The sequence below is a fragment of the Bolinopsis microptera genome, chromosome 6, assembly GCF_026151205.1.
Source record: "Bolinopsis microptera isolate Bmic1 chromosome 6, MBARI_Bmic_1.0, whole genome shotgun sequence".
Classification (NCBI taxonomy): Eukaryota; Metazoa; Ctenophora; class Tentaculata; order Lobata; family Bolinopsidae; genus Bolinopsis; species Bolinopsis microptera.
In genome coordinates, this window is record NC_087077.1 from 19,039,039 (window position 1) to 19,062,096 (window position 23,058).

Genomic DNA, 23,058 nt, shown 5'->3' on the forward strand with positions numbered 1-23,058 from the left:
GGTCCCGGTCCCGGTCCCGGTCAACCGGGTCAAGTCACATTTTTCATCCCGGTCCCGGTCCCGGTCAAATGCTGATTTATGATCCCGGTACCGGTCCCGGTCCCGGTTAATTCAGGATTCTTGGTCCCGGTCCCGGTCTCGGTCCCGGTCAATCACTCAAATTTGCCGGGATTTTGACCGGGATCTTTTACATAATTTCATTCACTGTGATTTTAAGTTTTTACTTTCATTCATTGTGAATTTCATCTTTAAACAACCTCTGAACCTCTGAGCCAAATAAAACAATGTTTAAAATTGCTAAACAAGTTTAGGTAACTAATATCGTTACATAACTCATAAGTGCAGACTAACATCAAGTTTTCAACTCGGGCTACGCCCAATTGTCAATTGGAATTGGAGAATGAAACTGTTGAATAATTTGAGGGATCATTGATTGAGGAATGAGGAATGAGGGTGAACTTGAGTAATCAGTACATGAACATTATTGGTGTAGTACATTAGGCCCATGCCCCATATTGACGGTTTTTTTTTTTGTTTTTTCTAATTTAATATTGTAGTTATTACTTATTCAAATTGTTCAATTATAATGTAAATGAAAGTTGCAGCTTTCAATATGAGAATACCAGTTTTGGTCCCGGTCATCCCGGTCATCCCGGTCAAATCCCGGTCACATCCCGGTAAAATTGGATTGTTGGTCCCGGTCCCGGTCCCGGTAAGATAGAAATCCCAGAAATTATTGGTCCCGGTCCCGGTCACGGTAAATTGATAATCTCAGTCCCGGTCCCGGTCCCGGTCCCGGTCAAGTCACATTTTGTATCCCGGTCCCGGTCCCGGTCAGGCCTAAAATCATGTCCCGGTCACCTCCTGTTATGTTATAAAACCGTTCATCTGGAGTTAAACCATACATCTAAAGTTTACGTCATCCTGTACCCTATCATGTACATTCCTGATTCCCGGAATCAGTGATTCCGGCTTATTCGACATTCACATTATATGCCTCCTCAGAAACAACAATGTGGTGACCGGCTTTCATTTTTTTATTGGCGCACTTCAGTTTTTACTCTGTCATCAGTGCCACCGGAAGGTAATAGTATTCTTTGGTTAGTTTTTATAGTGTACATACAGACATAATCTTTCAAATTATTACAATGATATATTGTGCCTTTAATAGGGTCACTTACATATATTTACCAATATCCTCAAACTCAAATATGTCCATATATATTACGAAAAATATCGTTATTAAAACTTCGGCATTTGGCAAATATATGAAAAGCTATAATGATACGTTCTACTTTCTTTCCAAATGCCGTACAGCATTTATTTAGTTAGGTGAACCTACTGTCAAGAGTTGAGGAACAGCTAGGCTGGTTGTAATCCGCTGCTAATCCAGTTATATTCCCGGAGTTGGAATTTTAAACAAGTTCTATTTTATGCGAACTACACTGTTGTATCAGGCAAAGTTCATATAATGAATGTCGAATAAACCGGAATAAGGAATGTAAGGTACATGATAGGGTACAGGATAATGTTAACTTTAGATGTAAGGTTTAATATAACGTTAACTCCAGATGTACGGTATTATAACATGATGATAACTCTAGATGTAAGACACAAGGTAATGTTAACTCCAGATGTAAGACACAAGCTAATGTTAACGTCAGATGTAAGACACAAGTTAATGTTAACTCCAGATGTAAGACACAAGGTAATGTTAACTACAGATGTAAGACACAAGTTAATGTTAACTCTAGATGTAAGACACAAGGTAATGTTAACTACAGATGTAAGACACAACCTAATGTTAACTCCAGATGCAGATGTAAGACACAAGGTAATATTAACTACATGAGATGCCAAGTAAGAGGTAAGGTAAACTTTAAATTTGGGGCAGAAGGTAATGAGATAGCTCTACACAATTATTAATTGTCTTATTATATTCCATATGTTAATATGGAATTGATAGCATGTTCGCAAACACGAGTATTAAAGTAATCCATTGTTAATTGTGCCTCTGTAGATCGAAATTTAAAATTTGTTGACAGAATCGTCGAATGAGAAGTAACAGTATACCATCTGCAAAGTTTTAGTTGCAGGTCTCAAGTATGAAACATGGCTATGTTATAATTGTACTGATTTTTTTACTCCTTAATTTTCAAAGGGCATGAAAATGAGAAACATAAAGAAGAAGGGCTGACGAAGAAAGAAGGAAACATTGACGAAGATCTAAAATGGGTGGAGGAAAATATCCCATCAACTCTTGGAGACACGTACGAATATTTGTTTTTTCTAATTTCCATTTTAGGCTTCACCATATAACATACTTTGTGGCGAATTTTCTTTTACAATCACTGATAGATCAGTTATAAAATAATGATCATTAATTAGATACCTTATTATCATTATTTCAGTGTGTTCGAGAAACTTATGGACTCAGATGAAGAGGTAGAACACAGAAAATACGAAATGTCCAAAATGCAGTGAAACATATTACCATACCAACTGGTTACCACAGCAACTGGTTACCACAGCAACTGGTTACCATAGCAACTGGTTACCATAACAACTGGTTACCATACCAACTGGTTACCATACCGACTGGTTACCATACCGACTGGTTACCATACCAACTGGTTACCACAGCAACTGGTTACCACAGCAATTGGTTACCATAACAACTTGTTACCATACCAACTGGATACCATACCAACTGGTTACTGTAAACTGCTTTAGGACTCATTTTTCCGATTAATTTTATTGTATGGAAGCAGTTTAATTTATTTTCGTAGATTTCACTCACAATTTTAAGTCTGTAAAACTAAAACCCATGAAACACTGGAGTATTTGGAGAATTTGGAGTATTTGACCAATGGTTGTAGTTGCGATTCTGATTTTGATAAATGTAGACGTTTTCAACAGTGTGCACATCGCTGAGTTTTATTTTGAAACCAAGGATTTTTATAAAGATTACAGTTTGGTGTGAGAATAATTCGAAAAACGCTGGTCGAAAAATGTTAACGTAAATATTTATTAATTTTCACCACAAACTTTTGATTATGTACAGCTGGACTTGATGATCACGTAAACATTCGGACTTCATTTATAAATAACCAACTTATCTCTTTTATTTAATGATATTGAACAGATATTAAGACAACTCGACCAGCAACAACAGGCGACACGTGTTTATTTTACTGTAGAGTAATTGATATTATTTCATGCATGCTTTAGTTGTTTTGGAATTGATAAAATTCGACCGAGAAAAATCGTCAGATTTAAAACAAGTTTTCATTTCTCACGGGGCAGAATTAATATCATGATTAAAGTTAGATTTCCTCTTAATTGAACATACAATGCACTTCCCACGAGTTACCCCCGTTTTGGTCGAATTAATGTTAATGTCTTTCGTGTTAATGGATTTGCTTTCGGGGATACATTATTATTTTTTTGAGCTCAATCGTTGCTAAAATTTGCTAACATCTTGTTACATTTGTTAATGTCAATTTGTCCTTGATAAATGAATATATCTTCACTTCTCTTAAACAATAAAGATGCGTTAACAAACCCAAACTAAATTGCATGATGAAAAAAGTGCCACGCCCTATTTAAGGGTGTTAACTGTTAAATGATGATGCTTGTAAAAATTACCGATTTGTCAAAGAAATTCTATAGGTCGAACATAAGTGTATAAATAGATTCATGCATAATTATGACAAGAAGTTCGATTATTGTTCTGAACTGATAGCAAATGGTAAAATAGGTACCAAGAAGATTTAATGGTCCCATTTTCTGTAAAACATTTTATTTGTTTTGTAGAATGGCCTATTCTTGTGTCATACTTGGCTTAGAAAACGCTGTCTTCTTTCGTTCCTGATTGTCTCACAAAATTCATCTACTAGCTATAAATTTGATCATTACTGATAAATAGTGTTCTGATATCTATAGACCTATCAAGCCTTTTTTATGATCCAAAATGGCAATATCTGGTCTCTGAAAACCACAAATATTGACTTATCCGCGGGCGCGGAACGTTTTGAGTGAACTTTGCTAGTCCAGACCATGTGGTTCGCCGGTGCTAAAATTATCACAGATAACTAACGCGCATTTAGGAGACGCGCAAAAGTTGAAATTGTTATTACGGTTTGGGCGAGCGATTTAGAAAGAGCCTAATGTCTGACCAGATATAAAAAATTAAATTTACCCAAAAGTCATAAAGTAAATATATACAATGAACCCCGTAAATCTTAAGAGTGGGATTCAAAATACTTAATAATTTAAATGAACTTTTCTGAAAGTGTTTCGAGTCATAGATTATAACTATTTTTACTCCACTATGTAAACACAAGATGGAGTAAAAATAAAACAAATCCCTTTATTTTCCCCGGGCAAAAATTTAAAAAGTGGTCAAAATTTAGACTTTTTGCGCGCACTTCATTTTTGGTACTTATGTGCTATATTTTGGAAATTTAAAAAATGCATTTTGTAATAACGACTAATTTAAATATATTAAATATAATTTGGACCGAAAAATTCATTTTAAGGGGTAGTTCATATATTACGTAATCAGCCGAGGGGGGTTACGCTACTGTAATTTTGACACAATAGCTATTATATATGCGTAAAACTGATTACGGAGAGGGGGGAGGTAAAAATTTTCCAAAAAGTGATTACGTAATATGTGAACAATCCCTAAATGGAACCAAAATTTAGGCGCGCCGCGCATATTTTCGAAAATTTACACCGTAGTATTAAAATCGAGCGCGAAAGCAAATACTATCATATAATATTTTCTCATTTTTTTTTGAACATTTAAAATATTATTTGGAACATTACAGTAACGTTATTCAAATCTCAAACAGAAAAAAGTATATTTCAAAGCTTTGTGTTTTGATCATATGATTATGGGTGTATAGTGATTTTGATTGCATAAATTTGATTGGGCAGTGATGGTGAGTGAGAAGATGAGAAGATGATGGGAGTGCCTTGGTTGTTTATTAGTGCTATTGTTGCATTTCGAAACTCCTTTTCACCCTATTTGGTTATCTTTTTGAATTGTAATCTGATTACTAACTATGTTTTCATGTATTCTCATTGATGTGGAGTACCCATTCATACTATTTCCTATCGTTCCTATCATATGCTTTATCTTCTAAAGTCGGCTCTATTTGTGACATACTTCTTATCTTCTACACAGTTTATCGTGGTTTGTTGATACTGAATTGGTTTAATTGATACTATACGATTACTATGTAGACCAGCAGTACAATGAACATATTTATATATTTACTCGGATGTTGGAAGCATCTAGCAGAAAATATCAGCCATCCGAAAGGTCAAAAATACTCTGATGTAATGGCTTTTGTCAGACGCAGATTACGATCTGACTTGCTCAGAACATGAATTATTTCTGTCTGCTCAGGGGGCGGGTTGGGGGATGCACAATGTGATTGTGTCCAGACAATGTTCCAGGTTGCTTCCTGCAACGGTCAGGCTCATTATTTAGAAGTAGATAATTTATGTAGTTATGGATTTAACCCAAAATCAGGGAGGATATTTTAGGCCCATATATGTTAGTGCTAGGAGTGTATGGAACCCATTGGAAAGGGCATTTTTAGATGTAAGAGTATTTCATGCTCAAGCTCCTTCCAATAAGGCTCTTGGATCTCCAACCACTATGTACAATAACCACGAGAGACAGAAAAAGAATTTATACAATAAAAGGATTGTAGAAGTCGAACATGGGACGTTTACACCGATAGTCCTATCAACCACTGGGGGTATGGGAAGGGAAGCTAATAAGTTCTTCAAGAAGTTAGCGGATAAACTATCTAGGAAATCAGGCCAACGATATAGTGAGGCAATGACATTTATTAGGAAGAGAGTAAGATTTGACCTATTGAGAACAACAATCATAGCTCTTAGAGGAGAGAGAGGGTTTAAAAGTAGTAGTGCAGTAAAAATAGCAGAATTAGATATAAATTTGGAGCCAGTTCTTTAAACTGGCTTACTTATACTACTTAAAGGGTGTTCAAGGGTTTTCTATTGAATTTATATTGAATTTTATATAGGGTAATTGTTATATTATGTGTATATTGTTTGAATAATTTTTTCCAATTTATAAGCTGCCTATAGAGTTTTTCCGATACACCTGAGTTTACTGGGAGTAGCTCCTGGTGTATATGTCAGGGTCGTATACTACTTGATTGAATGCGAAAATCATCAGATCATATCTAGTCACTGATGCATTTCAAGGCAAGCAATGTGTTATTAGTTGAAGATTTATGTAATAAATGCTGATTTTCATTGAACAGACTGTAAAGCGGCCACATCCAGAAACTCTAACTTACTATATCTCAGCACCTGAGTTGTTCATTGTTGTTCATTGTACAGTTTTTACAACTTCTCTAAGATACAAGAAGACCTTCAGCACAGAAACATTATTGATCAGAATATGGAATGATCTTCTAGTTGCATCAGATGAAAAGAGTGCTACAGTTGTCATGATGCTTGACCTATCGGCGGCGTTTGATACTGTAGACCATGATGTCTTACTGAACATTCTCATGAAGGAGATAGGACTAAGGGGCACTGTGTTAAAATGGTTTACTAGCTTTCTAAAAGGTCGTGCTCAGAGAATTCGACTTGGTTCTACTCTCTCTGAAGAAATAGTTATTAAGTTTGGTGTTCCTCAGGGCTCAGTTCTGGGACCTGTTCTGTTTAACCTTTATATCAGATCCATCTATAGATTTGTACAAGGAATGGACTTCACAATTTATGGGTATGCAGATGACCACCAGATCTTAAAGAGATTTAAACCCATCAACCAGTGCGAAACGTTACTCTCTAAGCTCAGGGGATGCTTTGCATCTATTAGAGCTTGGATGAAAAAATACTTTCTAGCAATGAATGACAGTAAAACACAGATAATCGTTTTTGGTCCTATGTCCGTCTTACGAGAGATCAATATAAAGGGAGTGAATTTTGGGAGTGACACAACTATTCGATTTGTGAGCACAGTTAAGAATCTTGGGATACATATGGACTCTGGGCTTACTATGAGCAACCATGTTGTTGAGTTGAAGAAGAAATGTTTCCTAACACTACGCAACCTCACTAAGATACGGTTTCTGCTGACTACAAAACAGCTTAAGACAATTGTTAATAGCCTTGTTGTTTCTTGTTTGGACTACTGTAACGCCATGTTTTACGGCATCTCCAAGTACCTCATACATCAACTACAGCTTATTCAAAATGCCTGTGCAAAAGCAGTAACTGGAAAATATAAATTTGATCACCTAGGCGACGATCTTGATAAATTGCACTGGCTTAATATACCTAAAAGAGTGATTTTTAAAATATGTCTCCTATCTTTTAAGGCTATTAATGGAATAGCGCCACTGTACCTTCAAGATATGTTTAAGTATGCTCACCATGGACACACTGTTAGGCTCATAGTCCCTTATCGTTCAACCAAGGGTTTTGGTGATCGTAGTTTTAGTGTGGTTGGTCCACGAGTTTTTAATGCACTACCAGACTCAGTTAAACAATGTTATTCTGTTGAGGCGTTTAAGTCCGCACTGAAGACTTATTTGTTTACTTTATCTGACACTGAGGTAGCAAAAATGTTTTATTAATAATTTTAACCCTCTCTTTGACTTATCTAAATTATATTAGCTTTTTGGAAGTTTTATGAACGAATTTATACATAGAACTTTATTTTGCTTTTGATATATAGTTTTAAAAGTATTTTTGTAAACTAGTTGTAGTGACACTGCTGAGTAAAAGTGTACGCTTAATAGTGGTGTTTTTAAATTTCAATTTTAATTAATTAATTAATTTTATGAGTATCTTGCACAATTTCCCCTGCATTAATTTATTTGAGACGTAACAACACTGAGTGATTACCTACCTTTGATACCTTTATTTTATATTTTTTGATATTTAATAATTTATTCGGTAGGTTTATCTGGTATTGATATTGATTATATTGATATTGTTATTATTGAACGAAGCTAACTCTAGACATAGTTAATACTACTTCTTTTAAGAAAGGGACTTGGAGTATAAACGACCAAGTTTGCATAAATTTCTACCCAACCAAGAACTCAGGAGGCAAAGGTGGGTGCGTAAACTTTTGGTCTGCACTCTCCGATCCTGTATCACCCTGGATTCTTCTCGACGTATCTTTGTAAAAGTTATATATCTTTTAGTCAATCTCTTGCTACTCCAAGTCCCCTAAGATATCTGATCTAAAGTTCGTGCTAGTTATATATATGAAATATATTTTTGTCTGCTTTAATTGATACTAAATAAAATTGTTGTTTTCTTGAAATTGTTGTTTTCTTTTGATACCTTTAATTCCACCACCTGGCCTGCTACGGATCAGCTTTTTCGTGCTCAGGGGTAAGGGGTAAAATAAAAACTTTAGCCAGTACCTATGATGTTGTAGATTTGGGGCCTAGCCTACTACATAATATGTATTGATTCTTCTGTGGAAAATAAAAATTGTATAAATTGTATTTTACTTAAGGTTAATCAAAAAATCTTCTCTACCAATTGATAACAGTCATATTACAGGTATTCAATAGCTATAATGGAAGGAAAAGAGGAAAATCAAGAAAAATCAGAGACTTCAAAAAAACGCTCTCTTGAAGAAAGTCTTGATAACAAAGAATCTAGTGAATCTGCAGCTCCTGACAACAGAAAAATTCTAAAAACTGTCAAAGTAATACGTGTGCTCTGTCCTAATTATGCTGTTGGTTCAATCCTTGGGAAAGGTGGGGAACGTCTAAAAGAATTTAAAGATTCAACAGGAGCTAGAATCACAGTATCTAAGCAAGGATGTATGTTTCCTGTAATAAATGAAAGATATGTATCTATCATGGCAGATCTTAGTACCATACAAAGTGTTGTGAAGTTCATTCAGCTGCGCATTAGAGAAGATGAATTCCAGCCTAAGGATGAAAGAGAGTTAGCCCGCTTTGAGAAAAGGAAAAGAGTGTGTAAAGTTGTTGTATCTGACAATGTAATCGGTAAAATCATTGGAAAAGGAGGAGACAATATCAATGAATTGAAAACTAGACACAATGTTATGATAAAGACTACAAATAAAAAAGAGCTCCCTCATGAACTACCTGAGCGAGTTATAACAATAGAAGGTGACCATGAAAAAGTGAATGCATGCATTGATGAAATTATTGCTGATATTCATGAAGATCCAAGGTCAAACTTAGATTACTTTGTTGACTATGAAAAGTATCTTCGCCATACTCAAAGTTCATCTAGCACCTCTCACCGCGGACCACCAATGGGTTACAATCCAACTCCACCCACAGGATATAATGGATACAACTATCCCCCTTATCCTTATGGCAGCTATCCAAACCAGTACCCACCATATTCATATGATCAGTATGGACAGTACCAATACAGCCAATACCAGGCATCTTACAAACAGCATAGTGATCAATACAGACATCATGATGATTCTAGAAGCAGCAGCAAGAGTGATTCATTTAGAACAGGATATTGACATTTTTTTGCATTATATTTAAAACTTTAAATAAGCTTATATCTATTAATGTATGTAACTCACCCTCTGCACTGTACATATACACATGGTGTACATGATTGCATTTTGAAGATTTAAACAAATTAATGGATTTACCGACCTTGTCAAGTTTGGTACATTATTATTACCATTTTGAAACCATTTGGTATTAAGGTTATGTTATTAAAACATTGCATTAACATTTACATTTTTTATGTTGAAATGTTTAATGATATATACTTTATTTTAAGTTTCAAATCATATTTCACCAAGATTTGACAATTATGTTGCTTATCAATACTGTATTTGAAGTTTATATATTAATGATTATGCCTGAAATGGCTTATTTTATACGCATGCAATATTATTTTTGACTTGGGCTCCTGTAAGTCTTAAACAATACAAAATGATATTATGTAATAGAACAGATGTTTAAAAAGATTTGGTATCTGTATTACAAGTATTTGCAAAAGGATTAAGTATCTGTATTATTTGCAAGAAAGTATCTATTAATTGTACTAATATTGGAATTATCGTTTTATTGTGAAAACAGATTGCATCCTTTACTTGTCTCAAAAATTCAAATGATCTCCAGAATGAAAATTATCATGATTATTATATGTCCGGCCAAGATGACCTCAGCTCTATTGTCTGAGCCCAATATTTTTAACATTTTAAGTATAATATATCAAATATCAATATATCATTTCTAGAATTAAATTGTTAAATTGCAGTGCCTTATGATTAAATGAGTAGCTCTGTCTGGGTTCTCTGTCCTAATGGACGCCGAGTCAGCATCGCATTTGGACCAAATAGTCCTTTAAATTCTATCAAACAGCAGGTTAGTACTTTTAATTCATGTTATATGTCGGTTTTTCGTGAAAATGTATAGTAACATAGAAAATACATTTAAAATTAAAACTGCTGTTTTTGTATCTAGAGCGGGGGGGGGGGGGGGGGGGAGGGGGGGAGGGGCTGAGTTCATGACGTGTTTTAGGTGTTGTTTCATTTACTAGCCATTTTCTATAATTATATCCATGTTCCAACATTGATTTATTTTTTGTAGGCTTGTGAGAAACAAGGCTTTGATCCAGCTAAATATGGAATGAGAAAGGAAGACGCAAAGAAAGCCTTTGATCTCTCACTGCCTTTTAGATTGTCTGGCATAGCTAATAAGTATGTTGTATCATGGCTTTGTTTTCCTGTTTATTTGAAAGTGTGCAATTCCCATTTAAAGGAGATAAAATTTTTAGATCATATAAAAATAAAAATGTCCGAAATTAAATTTGTTTATCATAGCGCTAATTTAACCGTTACTATTGACAGGGCTAAACTGGAGCTATTTGAAGATATTCAGAAGAGTGAGGTTGTAAGTATTGCTCTTCAACTAGAATCCGGAGGAAGAGTTATGGGCAAGATAGCAAATACTGCTACAATTGCTCAAACTATACAGTGTAAGTAATGGTAAGTAATTTAGTTAACAGAACTTCAAATGTTATAGTGAACTCATACAACCGTCATACAACCGTCATACACATGGAATGATAAAACTCCAATCCAAGTGAAGCTATTGTAAGTAGGTAGTTGAGATAACTACCAGTTTACTGATACTGGTACTGGAGCTTAGTGTTCAATACAAAGGGGCAATTCCACCGTGACGGACACCACGATTTTGTTGTTTTTTAAAGTTCAAACGAATGTTGTACTCGAGATGTTGTTTATTTATCAGCTCCAACTGTTTATTAGTCCACATTTAACCTTTCTACAGGTTGTGTGAAAATTTCAGACCCCTACCATTATTACTTTCTGAGATAGCACCCCTGTGACAGACGTGACGTAAATATGACACTTTTTTTGGGTGTCTACTCAGATGGTACCCAAATTTATCTCAAAAAGTTATCTATTGTATCTAATTTGGAATTACAATGATAGAAGAAGGTTTAGGGATTTCTGAGATGCCATTTTCTTAGAGATTGCTCAATTTTTGTTTGCGTGGCGCCATTTTCAAATTGTGACAGACGTGACTGTGACGGACACACGTTTTTTTTCAATTTTTCCAAATCTTCCACTTGACACTTTTATCTTGTTCAGTGACATCTACTCTGTATTCATGCCAATTTTTAGGCCTCAAATACCCCCAAGAGGTCTGCAACAGCCAAAATCGTCCATTTTGGGCATACGCTAGGGTATCAGTCTAGGGGCATCAATTATTTCTCTACTTGAACAAATTTATAACTCTGGTAAAACATTCATCACTGTTCAACGCATCATACTGTTGAGACCATCTCCTAAAAGTTTCATTACTTTAGTGTTTAAAATGTGGAAGATATTGAATTTTTACTTCAAAAATATGCGAAAATAGGGTTAAGTCCATTTTTTGTGCCTTTTACCTCTGAAAAAGTTGTAAGCAAATAAAATGGCAAAAAATCAGTAAATTAAATTATTGAATTGCATATGATGTTATTTGATAGTCTAGTCAACATAGTCAACACAATCCAACCTTATTTGACTTCTATTTGTCTTGGTTTTAGTCAAAATAATGGAAATATGGATAAAAATGGCTAAAAGTGAGCCGTATGCCCATATATGGGCATATACAAAATTATACATAACTCGGTCATTTTCTGTCCAATTTTTGATTTGACGACATAGTTTTGTTGAGGACGGCCTCAGCTTTAAGAAAAATGCCTTTAAAGTCTGTTTAAAGATTTTTTGGAGCATTTTCAAAAAAATGTGACGGACGCGACAAGTTGGGACCCCCTTACAAAATTTTTTTCTTAAAAGATACAAGCCTGATAATTTCTACGGTTCTCCCTTACCTTCAGAAGAGATAGGTTAAAGTGGTTTTTTGAATATAAATAGCACTATGTGGCTCTGAAAAAACTTTTTTGCTTAATTTTGTGACGGACGTGACACCATCTTTGTGGAAATTTTTTAGAAAAAGTATTTGAGTAACGGTTTTGAAACTTTGCATAGCTCTCATTCTTATGCATATGCCTAAGTGTATGGAATTTCATAGAGAAATATTGCTGCATACCCAAACTATGGCCCTTTGAAAATTTGGACGATTTTTTTCATTTCCGAGTAGTGTTCCTTTGAATGAGAAAAATCAAAAGTTAACGCAATATGAAACAAAAAACTTTTGTTGACTTGTAAGGTTAAGAGTCTAATGAACATATTTTAACCAAAATTAGGTGCCTATCTTAACATTTTTCATTTTCACCAAGTGGAACCTTACCGTGGAATTGCCCAAAGGTAAAACTAGTTACTATAACTCTGATATTAACCGGCAACCATGATCCCACATAAACCTTGATAACAGAAAATCGGATGGGTTTGACTGTTCTAATCGATCTTCTCGCAGCGATTGGTAAAGATTTAGGCGCCGTTTCATCTCTCATGTACTTACAATGCAAGATCGGAGCTGAGAAATTTGGAACCACTACTCTAGCAGACCTGGGAATTTTCAAGGTTCATGCCATTTTCTTACTCCGACATCAAAAACACTTTCTTAGGCAGTTTTTAAACTTCTAACAATACAGCGACTAGTGTTATTCTGTGTAGATTTGGTCTCGATTGTCAACTGTTCCGATAACATTGCCCTGATATTTTCCAACTTATGATCTCATGTCTTACTTTCAGGGAAGTGCTTTGCTGCGTTTACAAGAAGTGAAAGAGGAATCATCACAACCAGAAACTACATCTCCCAAACCTCTTCCTAAAAAGGATGTCCAGGATGTCCAGAATGTCCAGGAGATGGAAACGGAGATAACATGTCCGGTTATTGTCGAGGAGTCAAGTGTGAGCAGCAACCCCTCAGAAATGGAGGTTGAGGAAACAGACTTTTTCGAAAAAGTAAACCGTTGTATGGCCAAACTAACGGAGGAACCGACCCCCGTTAGAATGGAAGAGAAAAGGAAACCTGTTAGCAATGTGCCAATTTTGTTTGATCCATCTGCTAATAATGTTGAAAAAGAGTAAGTCAGTCAAACATTTGTTGGGTTATTGTTGTCATCAAATGTTGAATCAAACATTATAACTCATTACTCATTCTATGATCATCTGTTAGGAGTAACGCAATATATTTTCAGTCGGATGGAAGAATCGGATGACTTTTTCGAGTTTACTGACAAAGATCTGAAATCGATGTTGAGAGATTTGCACAAGATATCAGAGAGGGAATTCCGGTTCCGACAGCCTGAAAAAGAGAAAATTCTTCCCGATCAAGTTGTTTTTAGAATCAGGTAATTATTTCACCTGATCATGTAGAATATCTTTAGTTTAAAAAAAGTATTTAGTAAAACAAAGTATTTTTTATTAGCAGTGCAATCAATTCATATGATATAATTATAAGAATATAATAGTATGTCACACCTATTTAACTTTCACGTTATTGAATTATTTGTTACATCAAATGCTTGAAAGGGTGATTGTTTATTAACTGTGTCAGACGTTAGTTAGGTCTGTTAGCATGAACATCTTACTACACTTAAATAGTTGATAAAATGATACTCATGTCGATTCCCTGACCTCAAAACTTTGTGTAATTGCCTAATTTTTTCAATTCTACTAGGCTGTTAGATAATCTCAGTTCTGACCGACCGAAAGTTTTATTGCATGAAAGTCTTCTGTCATACAAGCTGTACTCGGAGACTCTTTTTGTGAACTATCAGGTGACGTGATACCTATTACTTTTCAGATTACCTAACGGACTGATGCTACAAAACGTTTTCGAAACAAAATCCAGCACCACAGACTCCCTCTACAAATTTGTGGGCGACTACCTGACTGAGGATAGCGTTGAAAATCTCTCAATCTATCAAGCCCCACCCAAACGACTCGTCAAACCAGGACAAACTTTGATAAACGCTGGACTAACTCTGACAACCCTGTTGCACGCTGGTGGTGACATTGTCATGAGACCCGATCTAACTGTAGAATCTGATCCTTCGGGCGCTTTGGGTCAGCTCACTGATGTAGTCGGTAAACCAGACATTTTAAATGACAGCCCAAATTCGAGCAGACATGAACTTCCTTCGCCTGTAACTAGATTAGATGATGTACAGAGCACTGGGAGTAGTCGGCCAAGGGGAGATAAACCTGTCCCCAAGTGGTTCAAATTGAAATGAATGTTGTTTGAATTTTTATACAATATATGGTATGGTGAAACTTTTAGTTTTGTATTGAAGGGCTATGAAAGGGGATATTACAATGATTGCAATAATTGTGTCGGCCAGAATTATAGCATTGTGAGAATATAATATTAAAAAGGGTTTTAGTTGCTGGCCAAGTTTCAGCTTGTTTTCAGTTATCAGACATGTATGTCTTCACAATGCGCCACTTTATCCTTAGTGGCGAATGGGTTGTTCTCATTATATTATCTTAAACCGGGGAATATGGAATATGTATGGTAGCTGATTCATTCGTAACTGCTATTAAGGGTGACTTAACGCTTGAAAAAAACGTAATATATATAATATGGATAATTTCTAGGGTTGTTTTTGGAATTTCGTAACTGGGATAGTAGTTGCATTATGGAACGGTTGCTTGAATGCATTTTACGTTGATGAATTTTGGCTATAAATAACGATTCACTGTTGTTTAAAAATTTGACTTGTGTGTGTCGTATTGTATGGTTAATATTAACTTATTTACATCTCATAATTTGATTCGGATTATATGAATCGCAATTGGAATTCTTCTTCTAGATTTGTAGAATGTAGATACATGTGTTTTACTTCGGCTTTTCGTTCATCGTTCATTAACAAAGTAGGAAGTACAAAATGCAGCCTATCGATATAAATTCTCCAAGCTTTGCTTAAAATTACCATGTTAATTTTACATTGTACACAATACGAGATATCAAAAGGCTCACATTGAATATCCTCATTGTCAATATCCATCTCTTTTCTCCAGGTGGATCATGCTGCAGCCCTCTTACAGCTCAGATTCTTCTGACAATGAAGATGACTACCTGGAAGAGGAAGAGACTGAAGAGGAGAAGTTTCTCTGTTTGTTTTGTGACATGGTTCTCAGCTCGAGTGGACACCTCATGGACCACTCCCTAAAAGCACACAAACTGAACCTTGTTTCGGCTTTCAGTGAAACGTCCTTCTATGGGACCATTAAAGTGATAAACTATACTCGGGGTAATAAATGTAGTGTTGAGGAGTTTAGTACAGTATTGAAGAGGTCTGAATCGTTGGAAGATGAATATTTGAAGCCCTGTCTAAATGATGATTCTTTGCTGATGATTGATTTTGAAGAACTTTCACACGCCCAATCTCAAAGTTGTGCAGCGAATGGTAAAGAGAAGAATGCAAACGGTGAATCAAACAATGGAAAGGTTGAATTTCTACAAGCTAAATTAGAGCAAATGCAACAGGCTTACATGGACCTACTCGAAAAAACTGATAAATCCAACGCACAACTGAGACCTGCAACGGACTCCCACTATTTTGAGAGCTACGCAGATTACACAATCCATGCGGAAATGCTGCAGGACAAAGTACGAACAGAGGCTTACAGAGACTACATCTACAAGAACAAAGATATCTTCAGTGACAAGGATGTATTAGATGTCGGCTGTGGCACAGGTATCTTATCAATGTTCTGTGCCCAGGGCGGAGCCCGGTCTGTTATGGCAGTTGACAACTCTAAAATCGTGGACAAGGCCAGGAGCGTTATTAGATCAAACAACTTGTCTTCTAAGATTGAGGTTGTAAAGGGGAAAGTTGAAGAAATTGAGGTGGACAAAAAATTCGACATTCTCATATCAGAATGGATGGGATACGGTTTGTTGTTTGAATGCATGTTAGACAGTGTCATAACAGCCAGGGACAAATATCTTAAACCAGACGGTCTGGTCGTTCCAAATAGAGCGTCTATGTTTGTGTCAGCTGTGAGCGATGAGGTGAGTTATCAGCACAGGTTTCACTTCTGGAATGATGTCTATGGGTTCAAAATGAACGATGTTGTTCCAGATCTTTACAAAGAAGCTGTTGTTGAGTGTGTTGACAAAGATAATGTCATTTCAGATAATTGTGGTTTTAAGCACCTTGACTTGCAAACCGTCAAAACGCCTGAACTTGAATTTTCCAGGCCATTCCAACTCCAAATCAGTTCGTCCTCAAAGTTAACTGCCTTAGTCGTACATTTCACCTGCTTTTTTGATGGAGATGTTTCAATCGTTTTGGATACCTCGCCTGAAAGTGAAACCACTCACTGGTTACAAACTATACTCTACTTGAAATGTCCTACTGATGTTTTAGAAGGTGATGTAGTGCACGGACTTATCGCGTTTAATAAGGACTCCACTGTTAAGAGAGGATATGTGATTAAAATAGAGGGTGCAATAAGTCGGGATAGTGCAGTGGTGGGGAAGTTCAACCAACTGTATCATCTCCACTGATTCACTGAACGAATTTTATTTCTGTGGTTTTTAATTCTTGTTGTGAGTAATTTATTTTCTTTTATCGAAACCACTAGTCCATCATTGGCTTCATCATAATTACGATTTAATGTGGTCACGCCAGGTATGACCTAGACCAGAATAAAATCATATGACATATTTTAAGAATTTCTAGATCAATAATTATTGGTAAAAGTAACTTTCCAAGATAACAATATCAACACACAAACTGCATGCTAGGTCACAAGATGCCAAGTGCTGACACTCAAAGCGCAACAGTATCATGGGTCGATCCACAAGACACAAAAGACATCGATCAGTACATTGCCAACTTGTGGGACGTCAAGGAATTTGACATCTACACCGAACGGGATGTCCAGAAAATAACAGAAATCATAAACTTTTACCAGGAGCAGCCTCATGTTCTGGACCCACATCTTCAGGAATGGATAGACAAGTTGCTCGTTGTAGGACTATCCGATAAGGTGTCCCAAATGGCCATAAACTTGGCCTTCAAATACTTATATCTGTTAACGAAAGTAAGAGGACAGAAGTATATAGTGAGATTACTTCCCCACGAAGTTGCGGATATTGAGACGGTTCTGAGTCTGTTGGAATCAGAGAAGAGTGATATTTGGCATGCAAAGTATGTGCTGTTCCTGTGGCTCAGTATTCTGGTTCTCATACCGTTTGATTTGAAGAGGCTGGATGGAGAGAGGGAGGAAGGATGGAGTATTAGGCGTATGCTGAAAATTGCCACCGTAAGTTCAGATGATCCGTCAGTATTTACTTTCTAAATTAGGGAGCTTCTACTTCTTAATAATATGATAAATTTTGTGTTTACAATTACAAAAGGCAGTTTATTCTTCTCACATTTAGTTTTTTTTAAACATAACCATAATGATCATTCATCATTCATGATTTTAAAATGCTTTTGAGTTTAGTATATTTATATAGTATATTAATTATAGTACATAGTATATTTGTATATTTAATAACATCTCACCATCTTTTAATCCCAGGATCGTATTGAAGGAGCGGACAAGTCGAGCGAAGCAGCAGCGCTGGTAGTTGCTAAATTGGTGACCAGACCCGACCTCCATACTCAACATCTGAAGCCAACGATAATTCAGCTCATTACTGACTGCAAGGCTGCTGAAAATGATGCCGTTTTTGTAAGTTTGGTTGTTTGCTCAGTTCTGTGGTCCCTGTGTCGGGTATTTTCACTAGACATCTTGAAACTTTTAATATTAGATATATTTATCAATATATAGATATATGTTATTTACAATTTCTCCCGGAATATTGAGGATGTCGCTGCATTTCGCTATTATCTGAATCAACCACCCGCCGCGCCATATGGAGCTTTACTCTTATCTCTCTCTCTTATCTCTAAATAATCACTCACTTACATAAATCACCAGGGCTCAAAAACAAAGCTGGGAACGCTGACTGCCTTGTGTCGGATATACAAGTTGGGCAGGAGAGACTATATACTTCCACACTCACAATACGTGTTACAACAACTGGAGAGTTTGTCTCTGGGACTCAACCAGAATACCCTACTGAGGAAGTTTGAGACTAAACTTGCCCAGAGGATAGGTTAGTTGTATTAATGCTTTTCATACAAACAAGCTAAAACAAATTCTTTATGCCGTGCATCCTGGGTTTGGACAGGATATGCCCGCTTAAAATACTTCCATCGTGTTACACTACATAATTCTCAATAAATGTAATAGATTTGTAGTGTTGTAATTAGTATGTTTAAGGATGGTTAGTTGTATGTTTAACGGAGTGTTTTGTGTGTTGTTACAGAGTAAGCCAGTGCAGCAGCCAGTGCAGCTGGTGATGCAACGTTTTGTTGTATTTTGGCAACTTAATCTACCTCAAATAGTATCTATTCAATATTGATACGAGGTGAGTTCAACATATCAATTCTCTCCAGGTATCTCCTTCTTAGCCCCGCGAGTTGCTAAGTGGCGTTATACTCGCGGTACCCGACTCTTAGCTGACTCTCTTGGCAAGGGCAGTGATGAGAAAGAGAAAGAGAAAGAGAAAGAGAAAGTTGAGGATGTTAAAGATCCTGAGAATGAGGACGAGGACGAGGAGGGGTATGAGATTCCTGATGAGATCGAAGAAGTTCTGGAGGTTCTTTTCAGAGGTTGGTTGCAGTACAGCTCTAGCTTTTATATAAATCCCTACTTGAAGTTTAATTTATCGTTTGAAGAACTTAATTTAAAAAGTCGATCGTTGCTTCATTTGTTCACGTCAATATTCTAAGAATAACAAAGTATCTTAAATTCTACCATATATTTCCGGTTCCTCACTTTTCCACTATTTCTCCATAATTTGTGACCTATGTACATAGGTCACAAATGTACAGGGTCTTTCATTAGGTCACAAATGACCTAATGAAAGACCCTGTGTGGTCAAAAATTGTGGACATCGAAGTGCACACTCAACTACACTCTGCTACCCTAGTAATGATTATCGTTCAGGACTCCGAGATCCGGAGACTATTGTCAGATGGTCTGCAGCGAAGGGAGTAGGACGGATCACTGCCAGACTACCTCGTTCCTTAGCTACAGACATTGTTAACCAGCTTTTAGACTGTTTCTCCCCGCTGGAAACTGCATCTTCTTGGCATGGAGGTTTTTAATGAGTTTGAGAAGTTATAATTTTGATATTTCTTCATAACTAATTAGCTAACTATTAAGTATAATTAGGATATTGTATAAAGTTAGTTATCACTGCCACCAGTATGTTTGCTTTAGTGTTATGCTCCAGTGTACCCTGATTAAATCACCGCCACCAGTAAGTTTGCTCCAGTGTACCCTGCTGTCCCTGATGTATCAGTTTACACTGGAGCGTGATGTCACTTAAACAGGAAACAATTGTATAATTAATTACCACAGAGAAGCCTATGAAATGTGAAATGTTCTATAAAATTGTGCTAAATTGTGCTATATTTGCCAATATGTTGTATCCTAAAGGTAAAATTGGTATTTCAACACTAAGTCTCGCTTGAATGACTTAAATATACATCTTTGTTGGGTATATTTTAATGTCGAAGCGTGTAATAGATGTTAAAATTTATTTATTTATTTATAACTGTCCAGGTTGTTTGGCACTAGCAGAGTTAGGTAGACACGGATTCCTCTTACCTGACCATTTGCCAGAAGTTGTTCCTATCTTGGTCAAAGCTCTTCAGTATGATGAAAAACGCGGCAATCTTATCATTGGTAATTATTATCTATAATTAATGTAATTACTTATCAATAGTTCGTTAACTCGTTTTATTTATCTCCTTCATGGCCTGTGATTGAATTTTGAATAATTTTCTACACAAGATTAAATATGATCAGGTTTATTTGTTGGGCGCTGAATTCTCGATATTTAATCAACGAAGCTCACAAAATACCTGGCATGTTAGAAACATTGGGTATGTTGGCAGACAAAATAAATAATATGATCTCCTGTACAGGGGCCAATGTCCGTGATGCAGCCTGCTACCTCTGTTGGTCCTTTGCTCGGACCTACGAGCCTGCCCAGATTGCACCTTTCGTCCACACTATTGCCAGCTCCCTTATCCTTGCTACACTGTTCGACAGGTAAAGTTTAAAACGAAATAGAGAACTTGAGTTCTGTACTGCTTCTGTACTGCTTCTCAGCAAATGAGATTGTGTGATAAGTTGAGGATTTGTTGGAAAGTTTGCAAGCATCCGAAATTAGGCTTCATTTTCAAGCCTTATAAGGATTTACCTAAATATTAGGCTAACGCAGCAATGTAATAAATTCAACCATAAACCATTTGTTTCCTCCACTTCATCACTTATTCCTGCAGGCACTGTGGTTGTCGTCGTGCAGCGTCCGCTGCATTCCAGGAAAACGTTGGACGACAAGGGTCATTTCCACATGGTATTGATCTCGTGACCACATGTGACTACTACGCAGTGGCATTGCAGTCCAATACTTACCAGAAACTGTCAGTCAAAGTAGCGTCCTTTGAACCCTATAGTAAACCTGTTATTGATCATTTGGCGGAGGTTAAAGTTCGGCATTGGTGCCCGTAAGTGATTAATTAAGGGGACATATACAAAAAGCTTTTATGTCCCGAACAGGCTGTAACTTCATATTAGGAAAGTATACATTAAAACAATAAGATTTGATACATTTAGAATTATTTTTGAGGAACCACACTTTCGAAAAAATAAATATTTTCTTTTTCGAAGATTTTCAAAATTTTGAGAAGTCTGTCACTGTTATACCGATATTTCAGTCGTTTTCGACGTTTTTTGGCTGATTTTTTTACTGAACATTACTTACACTCCGTACAAGAAGCTCTTTAAAGGATTTTATAATTAAAATATAGATGACGAAGTTACAAACCAAACAAGGTCGAGAGAAGCAAAATTGAAATTTTTGTAAAAATCAAAGTTGTATATTTTACCATTCACCCAGGTCATAAGATATCGCTTTAAAAATTCTTGTGAGTGTAGCTGATAATCATATCCAACTTTCTGGAACAGGATTTCTCTCAGTTTTGAGTTTTAAGGTATGAAATGTGGCCTAAACGACTTAGTAAAATTCATCGTAAAAAAGGGCCAAACATGGCAGATTTAAGGCTTAAAATGCCTATAACTCAAAAAGTATCAGTTTTTTTGAAATAATTTTTGCAGGATCGTAATCAGCTTGGTAAGACGAATCTTTTAGTACAAAATTTATAATAGTTAAAGACACAAAATTTGTAAAAAAATGTGTACAATTTGTACAAAATTTATACAAGTGGGGACCCTTGTGTTCGAGCTGGAAAATTATTTAATACAATTTGTCTTCTAAAATCATCTATTTGGTACTAAAAGATTCGTCTTCTCAAGCTGATTACGATACTTTTTTTTTTTTTTTTTTTAGAGAGGCTGGGCCTGGTTGGCCCACGAGAGGATAGCATATGAATGCTTTGCCTACCTCTGGGGTATGGCAGTCCTGTGGGAGGATGCCAGTGGAATCAAGATGTGTAATCAAGGATGATGGTAAGTGTTGTGGGGTGTGTCATAGATAAACGCTTAAGTGGTGGTTGAGTGTGGAAGAGAGAGGCGAAATAAGACGGCGTTAAAGTAGTCGCTATGTTACACCTGCACTGTCTGGTCCAACTCCTCTGGCACCACTAAGCGTTTAGTGTGGTTTGTAAAGTTGACAATGGTGGAGATGTGTTGGTTGTCGAATATGTCATTGACAGAGAGGTAGTAGTCCCGGAAATATTGACCTCTTATTTGAGCAATAGCCGGGCACTGTCCGAGAAAGTGTGAGACAGTCTCCTCTTCGTCGCCGCATTTAGGACAAGCACTTGTGTCTGATTTGCGAATGGTGTGTAGGTGTTTGTTGAGGCCACAATGTCCCGTGATGAGGTGCACTGCAGTTCTATAATTTTGTCTGTTGTTACTGAGTGTAGTGTTGAGATTTTTGATGATGTTGATGTTTTTATGTCCAAGTGTCAGTTTAGTGTGTCTGGGACCATCAGTAATCCATGATTCTTGATTAAGTTTTGTGACTTTGTCGTTGATCAGGCGTTTGATGTAAGATTGTGGAATTGGGCAATTCAAAGTGGATTCACTGGTTGTACCATTTTTGGCCAGCTCGTCTGCTTTTTCATTACCCCACAATCCAATGTGTGCAGCTATCCATCTGATCTCTAAGGTGTTAGTGGATCCGAGTGTATTGAGGGTGTCGTAACAGTCTCTAGTAGTCCTACTCCTCGTTGAAGGTGAGGATATGGCTTGAATAGAGGAGAGACTGTCTGACCATATGATGATGTGTGTGTTTGTATAAGTTGATAGATATTTACAAGCTTCGATGATGGCAGTGAGTTCTGTTTGATAAACGGTGCAATGATCGGGAAGCTTGAATGATCTTTCATCTAGTGTAGTGTTGTTGTTGTCTGTGGTGATAATATAACCAGCCCCGCTACCTGAGTCTGTGCGTGACCCGTCTGTGTAGCAGGTGATGGTTTCACTGGGGATGTTGTCGATGGTGTTTTGGAGTGAGCCTCTATATCCAATGTTGTCAGCTCCAGGAGTGGTGACCGTGAAGCGTCGTTCAA

General features: G+C 36.5%; 6 protein-coding genes across 9 annotated transcripts in view; 4 read left to right on the forward strand and 2 right to left on the reverse strand.

The window, feature by feature from the left end:
* The window catches only part of LOC134817654 (glutamine--tRNA ligase-like), a 49,559-nt gene extending 30,846 nt beyond the window's left edge, over positions 1-18,713 (reverse strand). The window contains exon 1 of the mRNA XM_063826909.1: positions 18,683-18,713. The gene's annotated coding sequence lies outside the window, so the exon portion shown is untranslated. The remainder of the gene's footprint in view (positions 1-18,682) is intronic.
* The window catches only part of LOC134817661 (chaperone protein DnaJ-like), a 38,133-nt gene extending 19,420 nt beyond the window's left edge, over positions 1-18,713 (reverse strand). For all 3 annotated transcript variants that reach the window (XM_063826921.1, XM_063826920.1, XM_063826919.1), the window contains exon 1: positions 18,684-18,713. The gene's annotated coding sequence lies outside the window, so the exon portion shown is untranslated. The remainder of the gene's footprint in view (positions 1-18,683) is intronic.
* Positions 8,577-10,078, forward strand: LOC134817660 (RNA-binding protein Nova-2-like). The gene has a single exon (XM_063826918.1). It carries the CDS (start codon positions 8,594-8,596, stop codon positions 9,530-9,532), a length of 939 nt encoding a protein of 312 aa, XP_063682988.1. The 5' UTR covers positions 8,577-8,593; the 3' UTR covers positions 9,533-10,078.
* Positions 10,275-17,031, forward strand: LOC134817656 (tether containing UBX domain for GLUT4-like). The gene is made up of 7 exons (XM_063826911.1): positions 10,275-10,391; positions 10,617-10,726; positions 10,877-11,004; positions 12,915-13,021; positions 13,193-13,527; positions 13,642-13,794; positions 14,250-17,031. The coding sequence occupies exons 1-7, from the start codon at positions 10,299-10,301 to the stop codon at positions 14,677-14,679; spliced, it is 1,356 nt and encodes a 451-aa protein (XP_063682981.1). The 5' UTR covers positions 10,275-10,298; the 3' UTR covers positions 14,680-17,031.
* Positions 15,474-17,031, forward strand: LOC134817655 (uncharacterized). The gene has a single exon (XM_063826910.1). It carries the CDS (start codon positions 15,474-15,476, stop codon positions 16,959-16,961), a length of 1,488 nt encoding a protein of 495 aa, XP_063682980.1. The 3' UTR covers positions 16,962-17,031.
* LOC134817651 (tubulin-specific chaperone D-like) overlaps positions 17,206-23,058 on the forward strand; it is a 31,080-nt gene continuing 25,227 nt past the window's right edge. For both annotated transcript variants that reach the window (XM_063826904.1, XM_063826906.1), the window contains exons 1-8: positions 17,206-17,722; positions 17,984-18,136; positions 18,386-18,563; positions 18,907-19,122; positions 19,460-19,612; positions 20,081-20,203; positions 20,446-20,572; positions 20,806-21,030. In XM_063826904.1, coding sequence (XP_063682974.1) covers positions 17,210-17,722; positions 17,984-18,136; positions 18,386-18,563; positions 18,907-19,122; positions 19,460-19,612; positions 20,081-20,203; positions 20,446-20,572; positions 20,806-21,030 — 1,688 coding nt within the window. In that variant the 5' untranslated portion in view covers positions 17,206-17,209. The remainder of the gene's footprint in view (positions 17,723-17,983; positions 18,137-18,385; positions 18,564-18,906; positions 19,123-19,459; positions 19,613-20,080; positions 20,204-20,445; positions 20,573-20,805; positions 21,031-23,058) is intronic.

What these genes read in the sequence shown, in the direction of transcription:
- LOC134817655 (XM_063826910.1), top strand. Translation starts at nt 15,474, where the DNA reads ATGCTGCAGCCCTCTTACAGCTCAGATTCTTCTGACAATGAAGATGAC.
- LOC134817660 (XM_063826918.1), top strand. Translation starts at nt 8,594, where the DNA reads ATGGAAGGAAAAGAGGAAAATCAAGAAAAATCAGAGACTTCAAAAAAA.
- LOC134817656 (XM_063826911.1), top strand. Translation starts at nt 10,299, where the DNA reads ATGAGTAGCTCTGTCTGGGTTCTCTGTCCTAATGGACGCCGAGTCAGC. An exon ending in AATTGCTCAAACTATACAGT is followed by an intron (nt 11,005 to 12,914) that starts GTAAGTAATGGT and finishes ATCTTCTCGCAG; the next exon opens with CGATTGGTAAAGATTTAGGC. An exon ending in CAGACCTGGGAATTTTCAAG is followed by an intron (nt 13,022 to 13,192) that starts GTTCATGCCATT and finishes TCTTACTTTCAG; the next exon opens with GGAAGTGCTTTGCTGCGTTT.